The sequence below is a fragment of the Adiantum capillus-veneris genome, chromosome 1 (assembly GCF_014529385.1).
Source record: "Adiantum capillus-veneris isolate H3 chromosome 1, ASM1452938v2, whole genome shotgun sequence".
Lineage (NCBI taxonomy): Eukaryota > Viridiplantae > Streptophyta > Polypodiopsida > Polypodiales > Pteridaceae > Adiantum > Adiantum capillus-veneris.
In genome coordinates, this window is record NC_140931.1 from 184,862,927 (window position 1) to 184,883,800 (window position 20,874).

The 20,874-nt window shown below is 44.9% G+C and overlaps 1 protein-coding gene across 2 annotated transcripts in view; it reads left to right on the forward strand.

Annotated features, from left to right (window-relative positions):
• Positions 1-20,651, forward strand: part of LOC147466149 (uncharacterized) — a 103,961-nt gene extending 83,310 nt beyond the window's left edge. The window contains exons 9-13 of one of the 2 annotated variants that reach the window (XM_086524414.1): positions 14,910-15,020; positions 17,679-17,792; positions 17,911-18,165; positions 20,137-20,157; positions 20,233-20,651. In XM_086524414.1, the coding sequence (XP_086380540.1) occupies positions 14,910-15,020; positions 17,679-17,792; positions 17,911-18,165; positions 20,137-20,157; positions 20,233-20,457 (726 nt within the window). In that variant the 3' untranslated portion in view covers positions 20,458-20,651. Of the gene's footprint in view, positions 1-14,909; positions 15,021-17,678; positions 17,793-17,910; positions 18,565-20,136; positions 20,158-20,232 lie in introns of those variants that run through there. The other variant, XM_086524411.1, reaches the window with a different exon arrangement.
• Positions 20,652-20,874: the final 223 nt, after the last annotated feature.

Below are 20,874 nucleotides of genomic sequence, written 5' to 3' on the forward strand. Positions count from 1 at the left end.
CGTTTCGAAATTAATGAAATCCAGTCTGTTTGTTTACTCGATCTTTTTGTAAGAGTTGAATGATGATCATAGGACAAATTTGTCGGAACTTGATAAAGAACGCCAAGATTTTCTCTCCACTCATGCCGATTGCTTTTCAAAGGGCCTGCTAGGCGAGCTACCGCCCGCTCGTCCTGAGGATCGTACCATTGATCTGATACCTGGAAGCACACCACCGAACCGGCCACCTTACCGTGTGAGTCGAGCCCAGAACGAAGAAATTATGAACCAATTGAAAGACCTCTTGGAAAAGGGTCTTATCCAGCCTAGTACCTCGCCGTATTACTCTCCAGTGCTGTTGGTTTTGAAGAAAGACTGATCTTGGAGAATGTGCATTGATTATAGAGCTCTCAACAAAATCACCATCAAGAACAGATTTCCGATTCCTAGAATCATTGATATTCCTCATGCTTTAGCAGGATTGATTTGAAGAGCGGATATCCTCATATCCGAATCGCGCCGGGAGATGTCTACAAGAGAGCTTTTTGGACGACTTTTGGGTTATTTGAGTTTTTGGTGATGCCTTTTGGTCTAACCAATGCTCCTGCGACATTTAACCGGATGATGTACATGATTTTTCGAGAGTACAGACTATTTGTTGGTACTTTCTTTGACGACATCATTGTTTTCTCCAAGGATGTGGCAGAACACAGAGATCATCTGCTATAGGTCTTTCAGGCATTACGAGATCACAAGTTAGTGATTCATGCAAAGAAAAGTGAATTTTTCCTATCACGCGGTTGCAATTCTCGTCATCTTTCCACTCGCAGACTGGCGGGCAATCTGAGATTGCCAATTCAGTGGTACTAGATTTATTGAAGTCTTACATCTCGAATCAGAAGACTCGATGGGAAAAGTATTTACCTTTGGTGGAATTTGCCTACAATAACACGATACACTCTTCGACAGGGAAGGCGCCATTTGAGATTATTGAAGGTGCCGCGTAGGTTTCACCCTTCCTAAGCACGAAAGATAAGATTTTTGAAGCCGATGAGTACACACCCGACTTGGACACGGCTTTTGTCAAGGTCCGCGAGGCTTTGCAGAAATCTCAAGAAAGACAGAAAAAGGCAGCAGATCGCCATCATTGCAATTTGAAATTGAAGGAGAACGATTGGGTGCTCTTACGATTTGAGAAGGATCGCCTGAGAAAGAAAAAGGAAAAGGAGAGGCTTTTTCCAAAGCTTAGTATGCGATACTACGGCCCTTTCCAGATCTCCGGAAAGATAAATGATGTCTCCTTCCGACTGAAGCTGCCTGATACTTGGAGGATTCACAATGCTTTTCATGTGAGTCTTCTGAAGCCTTTTAAAGGCGATGTGCCCGATGATGGGGAGCTTGATGAGCAACCCGAAGTTGAAGAAAATGAGGAGATCCTTGTTCTAGAACAGATATTGGCACATAAAAAAAGAAAGATCAAGGGTAAAGCGAAGAGGCAGTTCTTGGTTAAATTCAAGAACTATCATGCATTGGATGCGAAGTGGATGGAGGAGCACCTAGCAAATACTCCTCAGATTGTCAATTTTTACCTAGAAGCTTTTCCTTTAGCATAGTCTATTTCAAATGGAACCCCGAATTCAGCTTGGCCGGATATTAGGTGCAGCAGGTATGCACAAGAGGGGAGTTACTCTGCTCCTTTGTCAACAGATGCCTCAATTTTTGATACTAGAGTCATTGATGTCTCTTTGAGCTTTGGGGATAGTGAGAGCTGACAGTATTCTGCTGTAATGATTTTATGGAATGGAATTCCTGATAATATGATACTGATTTGTTCTTGACTTGTTTAAGTGCAGGAATTGATAGACGAAATGACTGCAGCACTTTGGTCTGAATGATCTCAATAGACATAGTTGCGTTAGGGATTAGTCAATCGGGCATTCTATGAGGTCCTGAGTGGATCTAGATGCGATTGCTAATTGCATTGCCGATAAATCATGGTCTGAGATCCGAATGAACGTTGAATGTGATTTGTCATGTGATGTCAAGTGATGTCCTGTGATGTGACTGTCAATTGGTACATGTGCTAGATGTGTGTTCCTAGTGCGTTGGTACTAACTGTCGGTGTCTGCTAAAACATTTTATGGCTTCTGTTTGTTTTGCAGGCGTAATTGAGGGCGATTACAATGCTTTCAAGAGGGGGGTATGTTACAAACTGGTGACGTGGCTGTTGGTTGCCGAGTACACACACACACACACACTCTCCTTTTGGCATACAGTCCCGAGGAAGAATTAATCGACTGCTGACATGGCACTGCCGTACTGACAGGCCCGCAAAATCCGGCGCGAATCACGGAAAGCTGACGTGGCAGCAGCAAACGGAAAAGCATGCTTTGCGGTGGTTTTGGCCTGCTTTTGGCTACGCAAGAGAATCAGAGAGAGAATTTTTTAATTGCTTTAATTTACAAGCAAAGCTTGAGAGAGAGAGCCTTGCTTTATTTTTGAGGGCTTTTGATTTTGAAGGTTTTTGGGCTCTGCTTTTGGCATCCCTTGTAACCTCTTTATAAGAGTTGTTGGGCTCTCACTTCTCAGAGCATCTTGACGCAGAGTCTGAGAGTGAGTCCCGACCACTCCCTTGTACTTTGAGTTGCAGATTAATACAAAAAGAAATACCGAAAGGGGCGCCAGTCTTTGGGGCCAATATCTCTACGCACGAAACTCCGCCGGGCCAGTGTCGAATCAATTGTGAATTGTTTTAAAGTGAAGTCTTGTGGTGTCGCGGTAGAATCTCGATTGAGTGTCCAAGTCTGTTACATTGTGCCCGTAGCTCTTCTAGCTCCCACTTGCTTTGTTCTAAAGCCTCTTGCTGTGGGGATTTTTCCGGTCTAAGAGAGAAGGACCTCTCCTCTTGAAGTGCTCTTTGTAACTTCAGTGCTTCTAACTCCCTGCGTAAAGAAAGCAAGGGGTCAGAGGGATTTTTTGTGAATGCTGAGGCAGTCTCCACCTGAAGGGGGTCCTTGAATAGCCTTTTGCTCCTCCTATCCTTGTAGCGGCCGCTATAAACTCCTCCAGAGATGCTTCAGGTCGAAGACTTCCGTGTAGTTTCTGCTGAGACGTCTTTGGAAGAGCTTTCTCTACCCACTTCTTGACCATAAAATTCCCTGGTTGCTAAGGAAGCTTGGCAACCAGAGACTTGGTTTTAGTCATGAGTTCTGCAAAAGTCTCCTCTGGCAGGAGCACCATGTTGGCCAGCTCATCCAAAACCTTTTTCTGGAGGTCACCTGGCCTGAATGCTGCACAGAACTATTGTCTTAAAGCTGCCCAAGTTGGAAAGTGATTCTCTGTAAACTGACTGTACCACTTGTCTGCTAAACCATCCAAGGTTGATGGAAACAACATCAAATAAGCATCTTCTTTATTAAGACCACGACCTCTACAGAGAGATACAAAGTCCCTTGAAAGTAGGAAACTTGATGTTTACCTTGGCCAAAACACTGGTCAACTCCTCCATGGCCTCTTGCTCAATAGCTTGCTCTAACAAAATGGGAGAGAGCTTTACTGGGGAAAGGTGACCTGGAAGATGTAGAACCGGATGGAGGAATGGATGATGCCGTATGTAGAGGTATGGGTGATGGAGTGGACTTCTACTAGGTACCAAGGATTGACGCCATCTGTGGTAGTACTTCCGAGGACTCAGTAGTGCGCTTTGACGCTCTAATAACCGCCTTGTATGTGTCATGCAGTAACCACAAACCCAACCAAGTTTTGGGCAAGAAGACCTTCTACTGGCTGAACACCGGTCTAGACTCTACTAGACCAGGGCTAGTGACTAGACCACCTAGCTGGACCAGGGAGGAGGAAGGACTAGACCAGGGACGAGGGTTGGTTGGACCAAGGCGAGAGAGGACCGGACCAGCAGGGCGAGAGACTAGGTCCGCTAGATGAAGCTGTCTAGGGTGAAACTGGACCAGACCAGTAGGCTGCACTGTGCAAGGCGAAGTAGACGAGGTTAGGTAAAAACCACCTAGCTCCTCGATTTGTACCTCAACAAAGAGTGAGACTTCAGTTGAGGTCCCACTGGGTGTGCCAAAAATGAGAGCACCTGAAGCGTGGATAGTGTGTTGTGCTCTCTACAGTGGGTGAGCGCTCCTCAGGCAATGTGCGTGACCTCTCACTCAAACAGAATGAAAACACAGGAAACAATAGATAACAACAAATCAACACAGAGACACAACAACAGACCAGAACATATGGACTCGACTATCTCAAAGGAACCAATACAGACTCTGGCGTGGCAACACACTCAACTCCAGCCCAGATTTCACCGGTACAATAGGGGTGTTGAGGCTCAGATGTGCTCGGATGGTGCAGACGTGCTGTGTGTATATACTCTCTCTAGACTACGACACTGGACCATATATGAAGAAGATAATCATCATGACCCAACAACTACTACTCATATGTCCAACCCTAAAGAGCCACCAAGGGCTCATAAATGTCAACCATCTAAGTCTATCTCCAAACTGAGTGGTGGTGGTGACCTGGTCACGATTTCCACTAGACCATGGTCCGTATCCCTGCCATGTGTCACTGTCGAGCCGAGAGAGTCCGAAACTAAGTGGTGGTGGTGACCTGGTCACGATTTCCACTAGACCATGGTCCGTATCCCTGCCATGTGTCACTGTCGAGCCGAGAGAGTCCGTCCAGTGTGAACCAGACCAGACCAACTGTACTAACTGTGTGTCCTGTGAAAGTGACACTGTAGCCGTCTACAGATTGATATTCTTATGCTTCAAGAGCATCATCTTTGTGAGAGCCACATATTAGACAATGTGGTCAGATTTTGCGAGGTCGCTACGAGACATTTTGGTCAGCTGCATTTTCCATTTGGACCTGGTGGTATCCAGGGAGGGGTATGTATGACTATTGCGGACTCATGGCAGCATGCCATTGTGGGTAGAGGTATTATTGTGCCAGGCAGGGCTCAATTGATTACTATGCAGGTTCAGGGTTTCCTCATGGGCTTCCTAAACATATATGCGCCCAATGTGGCAAATGCACGAGCTGAGTTTTGGTCTCATATTGTAGAGTCTCTACCATGTTGGAGGACCCCTCAGACAGGATTGGAGGTGTCATGGAGGCTTGAGAGTCGGTCTTCTTGAGTTTCCTATAGGAAATCACTAAGGAGATTCTAGAAAGTCTTGGAAGATCTTGGAAGAAAGTTCTGGAAGATTCTAGAAGACGGCATCATCGCTTACGACATCACCTTCATCATCGTTGATGTCATTGCTTATGACATCACCTGTATCATCGCTGATGTCATTGCCTGTGTCATCGCCTATCTCATCGCCCACATCGTCACTAGAAGACTCTAGACGAATCTAGAAGGATTTAGAAAATTCTAGAAATAACAAGAAGTTTCTAGAAGCTTCGAGAAGATTCCGGAAGAATCTAGAAGTTTCTGGAAAGCTCTAGAAAGTTGTTCTAAAAAAACTAGAAGGATCAAGAAGGTTCTAGAAGATTCGCCATAAGCCCCTCAATCTTGCCAACACCAATTGTGAGGCTCCTATGAGGAAAGCCCTCTTCTAGTTCTTGTCTTATGTTCAAGTAATCAATATTAAGCTTATCATCAAGTCCCAAGTTCTTGTACATTGTGAGCGCCTCCTCTTGCTCTCTTCTAGCTCTATACCCGCTTATAATAGGAGGTAGCCACGCTACTGTGCATAGGGCTGAGTTGGCAGCTTGGGAGCATCTATCTATGACTTTGAGGGTTCTGATGTTTGGCAGCATTCAGGATTTGTGAGGCCCCACAAAGCCCTAGACAACTTGTCTTTCTCTTGCTCTGACTACATAGGAGGAGGAGTGAATTTATCTCGGATAGATCGCTTCTACGCTAGCGACCACATCTATGACATGGGTCGACCTGTTTGCATTCTTGCAGGAAGTACTTTTTCCAACCATGCGCCAGTGATACTCATTGTGACAAACAGACAAAGGAGGGGGAGTACGATGTTGTGCATCCTTGAGAGGATCTTGTTGGATCCAGAGCTTAGAGAGCGGGTGGTGGCACTTTGAACAAAAAGTTTGGACACGCGGGACACTTCTGCTGGTAGAGTGGCCTCTGGACTCCATCGCTTCTTCCTCCAAGAGTCTGCAACTCGCTTGGCTGTAACCAGGGAGGAGGAGAAGCGTCTCCAACGGGGCATTGTTTCCTTGCAGCGGATGTAGGAGCACCACCCAGACAATCCTTGGTTGGAGGAGTAGATGCAGCAGGCTCGACAGGAGCTAACTAGCATTGAGGAGCTAGTGAGGAGATGCGTCAGAGGCTAGAGCTTCCCCTCCAACTAGAGGAGCTCCATAATGCCCTCAGAGCACTCTTGCGAGGTAGCTGTCTAGGGGAGGATGGTTTGACTCCCAGCTTCTTCTTGGAGTACTGGGACTTGCTTGGTTCAGATCTTTGCAACACATTTTAGTACATCTTGCACATTGGAGACATGTCTAACAGCATGAGTGAGGGCTTGATCTACCTTATTCCCAAGGAGGGAGGCTCCTTGGATGAGATTCGACAGTGGCGACCCATCACCATCCTCAACTCAGCCTACAAAATTCTAGCAAAGGCTCTGAGCTTGAGGATTCAGCCACTACTTTAGAGCATTATACATGGACCCGGACAAGTTTTGTCAAGGAGCGTAGTATCCTTGACAACATTTTCACTTTTTGGGAGGCGTCTGCCTATCCTCCCTCGTCTCCGAGGAGAGGATCTTGTGATACTCCTCGATTTTGAGAAGGCCTATGAGAGAGTTGACTAGCTAGGACTTCTTGGAGGGCACTCTACGCAGGACGGGTTTCTCAGATGCTTGGATCGGAGGTGTGTCAGCTCTCTATAGGTGTGCACACAGTCACGTGCTCTTGGCAGGGGGAAAAGGGGAACGCTTCATGCTCACGCGTTTGGTCAAATAGGGTTGCCCTCTAGCCCCCTTCCTCTTTCTGTTCTATGCTGAGGCGATGAAAGATTTTTGACTTCACAGGAGGTTGGCTTGCGTGGTTTAGAGCTCCCTATTAGGGGAGACGAGCTACTTGATGTTGAGTTTGTTGACGACTCAGCGGGCCAAGAGGCCAATCTGCACAGGTCTAAGCAGGCTCTTGAGGTGTTTTGTTGTGCATAAGGAGCACTAATCAACTAGAGGAAGACAGTGGCTTTTTGGGTTGGCAGTGCTTCTATGCTTGATTGGTCTCCAAGTGAGGGTTTCAGGTGGATTGCCCCGGGGGCTCCAGTTCGTTATCTGGGTTGTCAAGTTGGCTTGGACTTGTTCCCCGAGCAGCAAAGTGCTCCCCTCCTCCTGTCCATTAGGAGGAAACTGCTTCATTGGAGTTTGGCACGTCTTTCTTTGGCAGACAAAGTTGGAGTGGCCAACCAGGTGCTGTTGGCTACTATGTGGTACATCACGTCTTGCTGGATCTTCTCGAGCTCCTATATCAGCTAGCTAGAGAGGCTGCATTGATCAACTGGAGAAAGACAGTGGCTTTTTGGGTTGGCAGCGCTTCTACGCCTGATTGGTCGCCAGGTAAGGGTTTCAGGTGGATTCCCCCAGGGACTCGAGTTCGTTATCTAGGTTGTCAGGTTGGCTTGGACTTGTTCCCTGAGCAACAGAGTGCTCCCCTCCTCCTGTCCATTAGGAGGAAACTGCTTCATTGGAGTTTAGCACGGCTTTCTTTGTCATGCAGAGTTGTAGTGGTCAACCAAGTGTTGCTGGCTACTATGTGGTACATCTCGTCTTGCTAGATCTTCTCGAGCTCTTGTATCAGCCAGCTAGAGAGGCTGATAAGGAATTTTCTTTGGTCAGGGCGAGACACCCAGTTAGCCCGGGCCAAAGTAGCCTGGCAGGTCATCACCTTGCCATGTTCTCGGGGGGGTTGGGGATCGACCCAACACAACAGAGCAAAGCCCTTCTTGGGAAGTTTGTGGTCAGAAGACTGCTTCCAAGGGAGGAGCCTTGGAAGGAGTTGTTGCTTCATCGGCTTCGAGCTCGAGTCCCTCATGCAGGAGGCCCTTGGAGCCCTTCCATCAGGGGAATTTTTACAGAGATGCGTAGAGTTGGTCTGATCAGGAGGTTGGAGGATCGTTTTGCTGCAAGCCTTCTTAGGTCTTGGGAGGAGTTGAGGAGTTGCCTGGAGCAACATCAACCCACTTGCACGAAGAAGCACTTGAGGCAGACTCTTGTTTGGAACCCCATGGTTAGCACTCAGAGAGGCCACCTGGTTGGTAGTAGGCCTCAGGTTTCTTGGGGTCCCATGTTAGAGGGTCCAGCCCGCACTTTCGGCGATTGGCTTTAGTTTTTAGGTTTGTCCGAGGAGGCTCAGAGCATCCAGCTACGAGGCATGAGGGGGGTACAGAGCATGTGCCAGCAGGATATTACAGAGGCTTTACCAGCTGATTGGTTCACCCCTCTAGAGACAACAGCTCTTTACACCAGCCCGGTCCTCTCTCCTGGGCCTTGCACTCCATTTTGAGCTGGCCTCTACCAGCAGGCTGATAGTGATCCAGGGGGGTCGACATACACTTTAGCTTGCCACAAAGCTTACCCCCCCTGGAGTGGTGCAGCGAGAGAGAGGTGTGTTGGGAGCTCGTCTGTGGCCTGACACTCTGGTTCATTTGGCAGGGCCGCTGCTTTCGCATCCACGAGGCTCGCCCTGTCCCACCGGTAGAGACTGTTTGTGACTTTTGGTTGGAGCTGATTCACACTCTCAGGGGTCAGTTTGAGAGACTTCAGGGCAGCTCCAATGGCATGCAGGAGCTCAGAGAGGTTTTTTTGCAGCTCTGGCGCCCAGGGCCTTTCTTCACCATGGTCCAGGGTGCACCGAGATGGCACTACCGTCCACTTGTGTGGCTCGTTCCTCCTCCCATTTTGTGATTTAGCCTCCATTATACATATTTTATTTACTCACGGGGAGAGTCTCTTCTTGTTTTTGATGGAGCCCTCTCTAATAGAGGTTGTTTGTAGCCCTATGGACGGTTTTGTTAAATAATGGAAGGATCTTTTCCTCGTAAAAAATAAATTATTTTGAGGCATCGCTGATCCTCAAATCTCATGATGCTTCTGATTGGCCCAAAGCCCTCCCTAATGTCTCCCTCTGATCTCTTAGTATACTGGGCATCTACATATAAAATGCTCCTTTGTCTCTAGCTCTAGTCTACACAATATGCAAGTCCTATTCTCTTTAGGTAATCAAACTGCCTGCACCTTGAGGCTTTGTGAGGATACTCTAAGCTGGACAATGGTGCTCCTCATGGCATGTGACATGGATATTTCTCTGAAGAAGCCCTTGCACTGTAATTTGGAAGAAATCATCTCCATAGAACTTCATCTTCGTGAGCAGCGGATTCGGTGGGTCTATCCATGTCTGCCTAACATAATCAGATGATATCTAATAAGCTGATTCCGCTCCAAATCAAATAGCTGTATATGCGGCGCGTCTAGAGCACACTGAAATGGTGGTAGTTTCTCCATATCCAGGCCATGTCTAGCAAACCACCTCTCTACTTCACCATACCATGTATGTCTCCTCCCTTGAGCAACCACTGCTTGAGAATCCTCCCAAGCCTTCACAATGATCTTGTATCTGTCGTTGCTCATGGCTCTAACTCTATGAATGAACCCCATTGTTTGAAAAGTGCCTCAATCACCATGGTATAAGCATCAAATTCAGCTCATACTATGCCATGCAGTCCCCGAGGGTTTGCTGTGAATTATCCTCGACAGCGTAACAGCTTGAGGCCTCTGTCTGCTCTAATTCTCTTGTGACAATCTTGGGGCCCATACCGAAGCTACATACTTAAGAGCTGGAGTGACCAAAGTATCCAGCAACCATTGGTAATAGGCTTCTAGAAATGGGACCGATAGCACTGTCTCTCTAATGTGGTTAATGCTACGTACCCTTGTGTCAATCTGGGCAAAGTGGCCTACCTCATGGAAACTTTGCCACTCCGTGTAGTGAAAGTGACCCCCAAATACGCATATGAAGTCACTACCTCTATCTCCAGCCCCCATATATGATATGTGCAGCTCGTCTCCTTGCTGTTGATGTATGGAAAATTGTAACCTTAATTTTACCTAGGGTAAGAATAAGTCCTCTCTGTCAACAAAGATTCTGTAGTGTTGCCATACATCTCCATAGCCCTTCCTCAGAGTCTGACACTAAAACAATGTCATCAGCATGCATCAAGATAGAGACCAACATCCCCGCAAGAGATATACCTCTGCCACCTCCTCTATCCATGAAAGACTCTCATCTGTGTATAGCCCAAATAATGTGGGAAAGAGCAGGCAACCTTGCTTCACCCCCATATTGAAGTTGTCACATGCGCACTTCACTTGCGCTACGTGGACATGCTTTTGCTACAGTCTAGCATGAGTCATTAGCTTAGGATTGAGCTTGGCACCTTTGTGAGCCTCTAGTAGTCATAGTTGCATACCCACTCTTGCACATGACAACATTTCAGCATATAGGCATTTTACTGCACGTGAACCGTTTCTTAAGCCGTTGTATTGATAAGTGACTTCTCATTTACCCTTGTTGGAATGTAGGTAGGGAAAATGGCTAAAGGACCTGTAAAAGAAACCCCTTGGGTGCTAGTGCCAGCAGAGGAACCTGCAAATTGGGGAAGGCAGGCAAGCATCAGCGTTTTTAGCTCCTTCTCACCTGCGTTTTCAGCCCTCCATGATCAGCATTTTCAGCCAAGGAAACTGGTGTTTTCAGCCCAAGACAGTCGGTGTTTCCAGCCTTCGATTGCCAGCAGACTCCAGCCCTAGCCTCGTCGTGGTTGCAGACCCAAGCCATTGACAGTGCTAGCAGATTTGGCATTCAGCCATAGACCAGTCGTCGTCGTCGTCGTCGCCGTCGTCGTCGTCATCATTGACATCATCGTGGACACAGTACCCCAACACCTAGTACCCCTTGTGCCTTGGCTTGGCATAAGGATCCATAGACCCATCAAGAACCTCGTCGCCGTCGTCATCGTCGACATAGATCCACAAGCCCATCAAGAACCTCGTCGTTGTCGTTATTGTCGTCGACTAGACTCCATCAATACCTCGTCGTCGACATCATCGTCGTCAACATAGACCCCTCAATACCTCGTCCTCAACATAGAACCACTCAGTACCTTAGTACCCATCAGTAGCATCAATACCCATCAGCATCAGCATCTCAGCATTTAGCATCATTGTATGAGCACTGTGCAAGAATAAAGAAAGTACTTGCTCTGGCAACATAGCAAGGGGGCCCTTGAGGGTTTGGGACCCGACATTTGGTGTCGTCTCTTTTCCCTCTCTCTTGTCTTGAGTTCAACTCTCGTCGGATAGATCTTTGAAGTCTCTTGGGATAGTTTCCTACGACGTTAAAATCCTCTTCTTCTTTCTTTCAATTCAGTTCTTGCAAGTGAAGTAAAGTGTCCCTTGTGTTTGTGCGGAGTACTAGATCTGAGCTAAATCCATAAACACTTCCGCTGTACTTGACATTGGTATCAGAGCTCTGTGCGTGCTTCGGCTTCGCAAACTCAAGGGAAGAACTTAAAGAAGAACCCTACAAGAACCAAGAACCTCAAGAACCCAAGAACCATCAACTACCTTTCTTGTTTTTTTTTCCTGAAAGAATCTTCGAGTCCCGATCATGGACCTATTAGCTCCCATCTTCATCGCCATGTCTTTGAAGGAAGATCGACATCAGATACAAGAGAACCCAAATCTTGAGTACCAGGAGCTACTTGCCTCTTATGCGGATATGGAAGGAGTTGGTGAATGGATCCCGAACCCTCTTCTGCATTTGCATTCACATTCACATTCGCATGTAGCGTGCATCCACTTCGATCGACAAGAAACCCTTGGAAATACCTCTGAGCACCCTTATCTTTCAGCTTCACCCGCAATGTTTTCACGACAGGACTATTCAAGTGGTAGTACTTGCTATAAGGTAGAGTCAGCATGAAGGCTGGTATTCTGCGATTGTAGTAAGCCTACCTAGCAACTTGTGTGGTCGGTGTTTACATCGCAGCCGATCTACATCTACAGTATCCACCCGTTTAGAGGAATCTTCATCGGCTTATGCATCCACATGCATCAGAAGCAGTCAGCTTTAGAAGTCCAGAAAGATTCCAAGAATAGAAGTTAGGCAGTTGTGTCTCACCTTTAACAGGGGAATGTCACGTGCGCAATTCACTTGCACTACGTGGACATGGTTTTGCTACAGTCTAGCATGAGTCATTAGCTTAGGACTGAGCCTCGCACCTTTGTGAGCCTCTAGCGAGACGTGCATGTCGAGGCTGGTCATAACTGCATACCCTCTCTTGCAAAGGACAACATTTCAGCATATAGGCATTTTACCGCTTGTGAACCGCCTCTTAAGCCATTTTATCAATAAGGGACTTTTCATTTACCCTTGTTGGAATATAGGTAACGCAAATGGCTAAAGGACCTATAAAAGAAATCCCTTGGGCGCTAGTGGAAGACAGAAGAGGCAGAGCCAATAGAGGAACCTGCAGATTCAGGAAGGAAGGCAAGCATCAGCGTTTTCAGCCCCTTCTCACCTGCGTTTTCAGTTCTCCTTGATCAGCGTTTCCAGCCAGGGAAACCAGCGTTTTCAGCCCAAGACAGCCGGTGTTTTCAGCCTTCGATCGCCAGCAAATTCCAGCCCTAGCCTTGTCGTGGTTGCAGACCCAAGCCATCGACAGTGCTAGCAGATCCTAGCCTTGTCGTGGTTGTAGACCCAAGCCATCGACAGTGCTAGCAGATTCGGCATTCAACCAGCGGCCATAGACCAGTCGTCGTCGTCGTCGACACAGTACCCCAACACCTAGCACCGCTTGTGCCTTGGCTCAGCATAAGGATTCATAGACCCGTCAACAACCTCGTCGTTGTCATCATCGTCGTCGACACAGATCCATAGACCCATCAAGAACCTTTCTCGTCGTTATCGTCGTAGACATAGACTCCATCAGTACCTCATCGTCAACATCATTGTCGTTGACATAGACCCATCAATACCTCGTCGTTGACATCATCGTCATTGACATAAATCCAGCACTTACCGTCATCGTCATCATCATCGAGGACGTAGAATCTCTCAGTACCTTAGTATCGTAGTACCATCAGTATCCAGTAGTACCCATCAGTACCCATCAGCAACATCAGCATCTCAGCATTTAGCATTATTGTATGAGCATTGTGCAAGAATAAAGAAGTACTTGCTCTGGAATTAGAGCAAGGGGGCCCTTGAGGGTTTGGGACCCGACATTCGGTGTCGTCTCTTCTCTCTCTTGTGTCTCTCTCTTTCTTTCAGTTCAGTTCTTTCAAGGGAAGTGTCCCTTGTGTTTGTGCGGACTACTAGATCCAAGCTAAATCCTTTAAACACTTCCGTTGGACGTGACAACGATCCACCTTTGCTAACCAATTTTCTAGACAACGCTCTGATACAATGCAATGATGCCTCATATCATGTTGGTTAGTACTCCAATCTCCTGTAATCCCGGAAGCAATCGGTCTAGCGTATTAGTAGGGAATGCTTTTGCACGGTACTTCCACCAAGCCTCAGCAAAATGTCTGCCTCTAAATTGCCATACTTTTCAGAGTGGCGTTTAACTTCGAAAGCCCGTCTCTTTCGCCTATTCACTAACCGGACGTCTTTGCACCTAATGGGCATTTTGGGGCATCGAACCCACTTTGGCCTTTTCAAATCTGGTGAGGAGCCGCATCATGTAAAGTGGAAGTGAGCCGTGTAGTAAGTGCATCTATAGATGAGGATGGGGCAAGAAGCATAAGCTCATCATCTATATTGCCCATGTATACATCGGTATGAAATGTATGGTGGTATGAGTAATAGTGCCGTTGCTTGGTACCCATACTCTTTTGAGCACCAAACCTGTCCTTCTAGTATAGATGTCTTGCAATCAAAGAAGAAAAAAAAGTCGAGAAAAAGATATGGCGTTTTGGGGGGCTGAAACGGAAATGCCATTTCCTCACCGTTTGGGACTAGAAGAAACTCCGTTTCATAGCTTTTTTTTTTTTTGAAGGGTCAATTCTGGGGAAAAAGCCGGTTTTTTCTTGATTGCTGTTTTTGCAAGCAGTTTCGTGGGCAAAGCGTTAGGAGCGAACAACAAGTGTCTGCACACACAAAAAGGTAGGCTCTTGTAGCTTATCGATAGTCATACAGTTTGACTTGTGACATGTATGATGTATCTTGTAAATTGTACCTTGGTTTGACACTATGTAGTATGAAGATCTAGTTTTTGTTTTGAAAACAGTCTATGAAGTTGTAACTCGACTTGTAGACTGTAGGTTTACAGTTTACCGTTTCTTGTAGGCTACTTGTTTTATGAAATACATTGTATATATATGTATATTTTTTTAAATGCCGTTTCTTGACTGTTTCTGCCTTGGACGGATGACCGAAACACCGGTTTTTCCGTTTTTGTTTCTACCGTTTCCGTTTTGGGTGGTCACTATGGCTGTGGTGCAAAATAGCGTATGGCTATGTAAAAATATTGGCTCCCTATGTCAATCTTGGCCCACATAAAGCATGCCTTCTTATCCTCGGCCTCCACTTTGATGTGTGGCTTTACTGCTGCTACTCCTGACCCACATAAAGCGTGCCTTCTTATCCTTGGCCACCACTTTGATGTGTGGCTTTACTGCTGCTACTCCTGACCCTCTAGTGTCCCCAACGGCACGTACTCTCTCTAAATGCTGACTCTCAATGATATGCATCTACATGGGGCAGCCCTTTCTCATGGCTCTGATGTGTAGGAAAGCAATGTCATTCTCTCCAAGAAGCTCCTGAAAATGCCCTAGATCAGACCACAAAGCATCAGAGAGAGAGAGAGAGAGAGAGAGAGAGGTTTTGTTAACTTTTTCTTTGGTTTCCTATTTAAACAACTACAGCTGTCAAAAAAGAATAAGGAACTCTCTGAGCTTGGGAAGAAGACAACACATATAGTGCATGTGCTTTCTCATTCTCGAGAGAAGCTGGAGTTTGTCCGCAAGAAGATTACGGTAATTTCTGTCTATCAATGTCATGTAAACTCTCACAGTTGGCATTCTCTGTCTAAGGTCAAGAATCATGTTTCCAAGGTGCTTCGTTCTCTATCTGTTATCAAGATTGAGGTTCCAAGGTGCTCCTTTTTTATCTTCCACAGCTCCCTCTTGTTTCGTGGCATGTCATGCCTTCTATTACACCCAGATTTTCTTCCTTCTCTTCTTCTTTTTCAAATCTACAAAAAATAGTAAAATTTCATAGGCGTTGTCTTCTTAGCAAAACAAAACCCGTTCATCTATATTGTGACTAATGTTATGACAGTTGTCACCTACAAGCTTGTATGTGCGTCAAACCTTGAGATGAATGATGTTGCTTCTACCAATCGCTTTGGCTGACAAATTCTACGACATCATGGAAAACCTTAAGAGTGCGCAAACTTTGAAGTTCTGAAAGCTTTGGATAAAGGCTTCAATGCTTTCATCTACTCCTGATAAATAGGAAGGCAAGGCAGTGTTATTGGCTCAAGGATTATGAAATCTGGCAACTTACAGATAGCATGTCACAAGGTGATGATGTGGCAAGACTGGACCCGATCAGAAGAGGAGAGCAGTAGCCTAGCTGGAGCTGGACGGGATCGCAGGACCCAAATCTGAGGTCGTTTGCGTGTAATTTGCAGCGGGATTTCCAGGGGCTGGCATGGCAGTACAGATGCGGGTGCTGTCGTGGCACCGTACAGTGCTGACACGGCAGTACAGATGTGGTGTTGCTTTTGCAGAAACAGTTACCGAAGGCATTGACTTTCTGGGCTACACAGCTTTTGAGCGTAAGTTTTTCATAGCAGCTGCTTTTTGGGCCTGTGTGCCTTTATAAGTGAGGCCTTGGGAGCCTCTTTGTAGATCATTGCATGGTTGTGGACTACAGAGCGACTCCCTGTGTCACAGGCACGGGCACCACGTGCCAATGGAAAAGAACAAATTGAACAACTTTAAGCACTTCAAATAACAGTGAATTGAAAGAGATGCACGACACACGAGATCGGGAGTGGCAGAGTTCCACCCCAAGAGAGCACTTGCCCCAAAACTTGGTGCCTCTTTCGGTATTTCTTTATATTGCTTCAACTCGGTACATCGTCGGTATTCCATCCTTTGCACCTTCTTTTGGAAGCATGCCAAAGAATGAGCCCTTGGCTCTTATTTAAAGGCCCTTGACCTATGAAAAGCAGTTTACATGAAAAGGTATAAACTCAAAAGCATCTGGTCCAAATGCTGCCAGTGCAAAACAAGGGATCCCATACACTAGCTGTCAGTGCAAAATGCAGAAATCCGTATTGCTACCACGTCATCATGTCAACGAAAATCCAAAGGTGCCGTACAGCTGCCACATCATGAGTCTCGTAGCACAATGATTTTCTGTGTGTGTGAGTTGCTTATTTTATTATTATGTCCCTAGGCACTTGGGCCCCATCGGACGGGGTCCCATAAGTTGGTGGGAACTTCTTCTGCTTCCTCTGCCGGGGATGTGCAAGTTGGCTCCATTGTTCAGTGGCTTGACATGGCAGAAGTTTGTGACACCCTGGCAGTTGTATCAATGATTATCAAACAATACAGAAGTATCGCAAGGGGCACTTGACTTGGACCATTGCATTTCAAGCTCAAGCGTTTGTTGTTCTCAGTTCCGTCATGGGTCTGTTGCCAATTCACCGCCTGGTCAGTGAATTGCTGGCTACGTAGCAACATGCAAACAAACATCACAAAGCTTTGCCATGGAAGTTACAGGCAAATAGTGGTCAAATCATTTAGAAACATGGAAACACATAAGTGTAGCACACAAGCCAGATCAAGCTTCTACCAAGTTTTAAATCTCAGTAGACATTTGTTGATTAGGTCCCTATATAAAGAAAAGAAAGTGCAGAGCATGTTTGAACATGATGCAAAGTAGAGGGGTGAGTGCATGTGAATGAAAGCAGCGAAAGAGAATATTGTAAGCTGGTATGGAAAGTCAGCATGTGAATGGTACGAGAATTATTGAGTGATGTGAAGCTCACAAAGAAAAAGGCTGATCTTATTAGCTTGAGTTAAAGTCTATGCAACGTTTGTGTCTTCTTTGTAGGTATGGATTGGCAATAGGTTATATTTGAAGGGTAATCAATAGATAAAGTGGTCAGGCTTTTTCTGGTTCTTTATAAAAATTTTCAAGTATTGTAGGTCCTGAAGATTTCCGGGGATTGTGGCTTATGCTCATCGCCGTGGGACCTTGTCTTGTTTGTGAAGTGAGAATTTGAAATGTGTTTAGTAGTTTTCCTCACATTCGGGTAAGTTCAACAACTTCTGGTTTGTATCAAATGCAACTCACCATCAAGCAAGAGTTGTGTGCATGTATCCTTCATGACAAATTGCAGTGTGAGTGTATTTCAAGAGCTGGGGCATCGGAATAGGATCCTCCTACATGGGTTATCCACCCCAATGAGGAGGAACCAGTCCATTGTTTGAAGGCAAGACCCTAGGCTATGGGAATACATTATGTGAGCGTAGGTGTCGCTTTGTCCATACCAGAGTCCAAGGGGGCTTGAACCCACAACCTCTAGGTTTTGAAGTTGGAGTTTACCATTAGGTTTTGTAATATTTGGCTTATTTGTGAAAACACTCATTATGCAGATTGGTCTCTTGCACCTGTAGGGTGATACTGGTATGCTACAGTCCCTTGAATCGGAGCTTAGTAAAGCGCGGTTGGAGTTTCAACATATCAAAATAATCTGTGAGAAGCTTAGATCAAAGCGAGAAAGAATTCAGGTAATTCCTTTTTTGAATGAAGAACCTTGAATTAAATCAGATGGCACGTGCACTTTGAGACTTTGCATCAAAAAGATTTGGATGCATTGGCATAACAAGCTTATGTATTGTTTTGTAGACGACTGTGAATGTGCGAACACTACCTTTGTTGGATGACATGGAAGCTTATAGAGATGAAGCCAAAATTTTGGAGAAGAAGCTGAGGGAGTTAAAGCATCGATACGACACACTTGTGAACTATATTCACAAAATGCAATCCAAGATTCGGCAAGACACACCATCTTGCTTTGTTGAAAGCCAGACAATGCAACATGAACATAGCAGCACCAGGAATTTGAGATGGGGAGCAACCATCAATATCCATTCTAGAAAGGTAGTAGCTTGAAAATGCTACTACCTCTTGCACTTAACATACCTTAGGGAAGTTCTAAGTGGTACAATACACTTTTCTAGAACACCGCAAAGGCCCATTTGTTTCATCCTATTATACAAGACCAATGTAAATAAATTTTTTGTATGGAAAGCTATTGAGCACTCCATATCTATCACTCTTCAAGTAAGCCTACAAAAGAAAATAGTAGTCTCTGAACCGCTCGAGCGTTTTAACTGGCAAACTATAAAAGGTATCGATATAGAAATACCTTATAAGCTAAGCTATGAGCGTGAAGCAAGGAAGCTATCATTAATGTGTTGGTTATCCTTGCATACCATGTAGTTTAGTTTATCTTTTTCTAGAGGACTTCTATATAGCAAGCAACATCATGAGACATGAGATGAGGTGTTGCCAGCATTTTCCACAAATTAAAAGTAGTTGTAATGGTTATAATTATACTATCTATTGAAGTTAACAGCGTACCATATCACAAACTAGAGGGCATTCTAACCTTCCTTTCTTCACATCAAAATTTGCAAGAAGGCAATCATACGTGTTCATTCATGGGTGTATGAATCATGAACTCATCTCCATCTACGATAGTGTTTCATGTATAAAGTGAGACATTATAGCAAGCATGATCAACCGGGTACCTTTTGAAGTCCCTTTTAAGTAAATGCAAAAGAGCCACGTTTGGAACTTCTCTCACACAGATTTGTTCTTATATGTCTTAGAGTTAAGCTGCAAGACCTTCAAATGTCCATGGTGATCATATAGCCCTAATGATTTTAGAAATATTTGTACCCTCTAATAACATTAACACTACGCATGTTTCTTTTGTTATTTTTCGTTATTTTTATGTAAAAGGGTCAAACCATTTAGCAATTTTCTGAAATTGAACTACAAGCACATAAAACCTCATTTACTGAGTATCTCTAATGAAGAGACATGGGAACACATATGTGTAGCACACGAACAAAATCAAGCTTCTGCCAAGTTTTAAATCTCAGTAGACATTTGTTGATGAGGTCCCTATATTAAGAAAATAAAGTGCAGAGCATGTTTGAACATGATGCAAACTAGAGGGGTGAGTGCATGTGAATGAAAGCGGCGAAAGAGAATATTTTAAGCTGGTATGAAAAGTCAGCATGTGAATGGTACGAGAATTATGGAGTGATGTGAAGCTCAGAAAGAAAAAGGTTGATCTTATTAGCTTGAGTTAAAGTCTATGCAATGTTTGTGTCTTTTTTTTAGGTATGTATTGGCAATAAGTGATATTTGAAGGGTAATCAATAGATAAAGTAGTCTGGATTTTTTTGGTTCTTTATAAAAATTTTCAAGTATTATAGGTCCTAAAGATTTCCAAGGATTGTGGCTTATGCTCATCCCCGTGGTACCTTGTCTTGTTTGTGTGAGGTGAGAATTTGAAATGTGTTCAGTAGTTTTCCTCACATTCGGGTAAGTTCAGCAACTTACGGTCTATATCAAATGCAACTCACCATCAGGCAAGAGCTTTGTGCATGTATCCTTCATGACCAAAAGCAATGTGAGTGTATTTCAAGAGCTGGGGCATCAGAACAGGATCCATGTAGACAGGATCCTCCTACATGGGTTATCCACCCCAATGAGGAGGAACCAGTCCATTGTTTGAGGGCAAGAGCCCTGGCTATGGGAATACATTATGTGAGCGTAGGTATCGCTTTGTCCATATCATAGACCAAGCGGACTTGAACCCACAACCCTAGTTTTGAAGTTGGAGTTTACCATTAGGCTTTGTAATATTTAGCTTATTTGTGAAAACACTCATTATGCAGATTGGTCTCTTGCACCTGCAGGGTGATACTGGAATGCTGGAGTCCCTTGAATCGGAGCTTAGTAAAGCGCGGTTGGAGTTTCAACATCTCAAAATACTCTGTGAGAAGCTTAGATCAAAGCGACGGAGAATTCTGGTATTTCAATTTTTAAATGAAGACCCTTGAACTGAACCAAATGGTACGTGCACTTTGAGACTTTGCATTAAAAAGATTTGGATGCATTGGCATAACAAGCTTATGTATGGTCTTGTAGACGACTATGAATGTGCGAACACTACCTTTGTTGGATGGCATGGAAGCTTACAGAGATGAAGCCAAAATTTTGGAGAAGAAGCTGAGGGAGTTAAAGCATCGATACGACACACTTGTGAACTATATCCACAAAATGCAATCCAAGATTCGGCAAGACACGCCATCCTGCTTTGTTGAAAGCCAGACAATGCAACCTGAACATAGCAACACTAGGAATTTGAGATAGGGAGGAACCAACAATATCCATTCTAGAAAGGTAGTAGCCTGAAAATGCTACTACCTCTTGCACTTAACAGACCTTAGGGAAGTTCTAAGTGGTATAATACACTTTTCTAGAACACTGCAAAGGCCCATTCGTTTCATCCTATTATACAAGATCAATGTAAATAAATTTTTTGTATGGAAAGCTATTGGGCACTCCATATCTATCACTCTTCAAGTAAGCCTACAAAAGAAAATAGTAGTCTTTGAAACGCTCTAGGGTTTTAACTGGCAAACTATAAAAGGTATCAATAAAGAAATACCTTATAAGCTAAGCTGTGAGCGTGAAGCAAGGAAGGTATTATCAAGATGAAGCCTACTTATGCATGATCGATCAAACACACCTTTTGTCTATCTTTAAAATAACATGTGTGCTATCTAG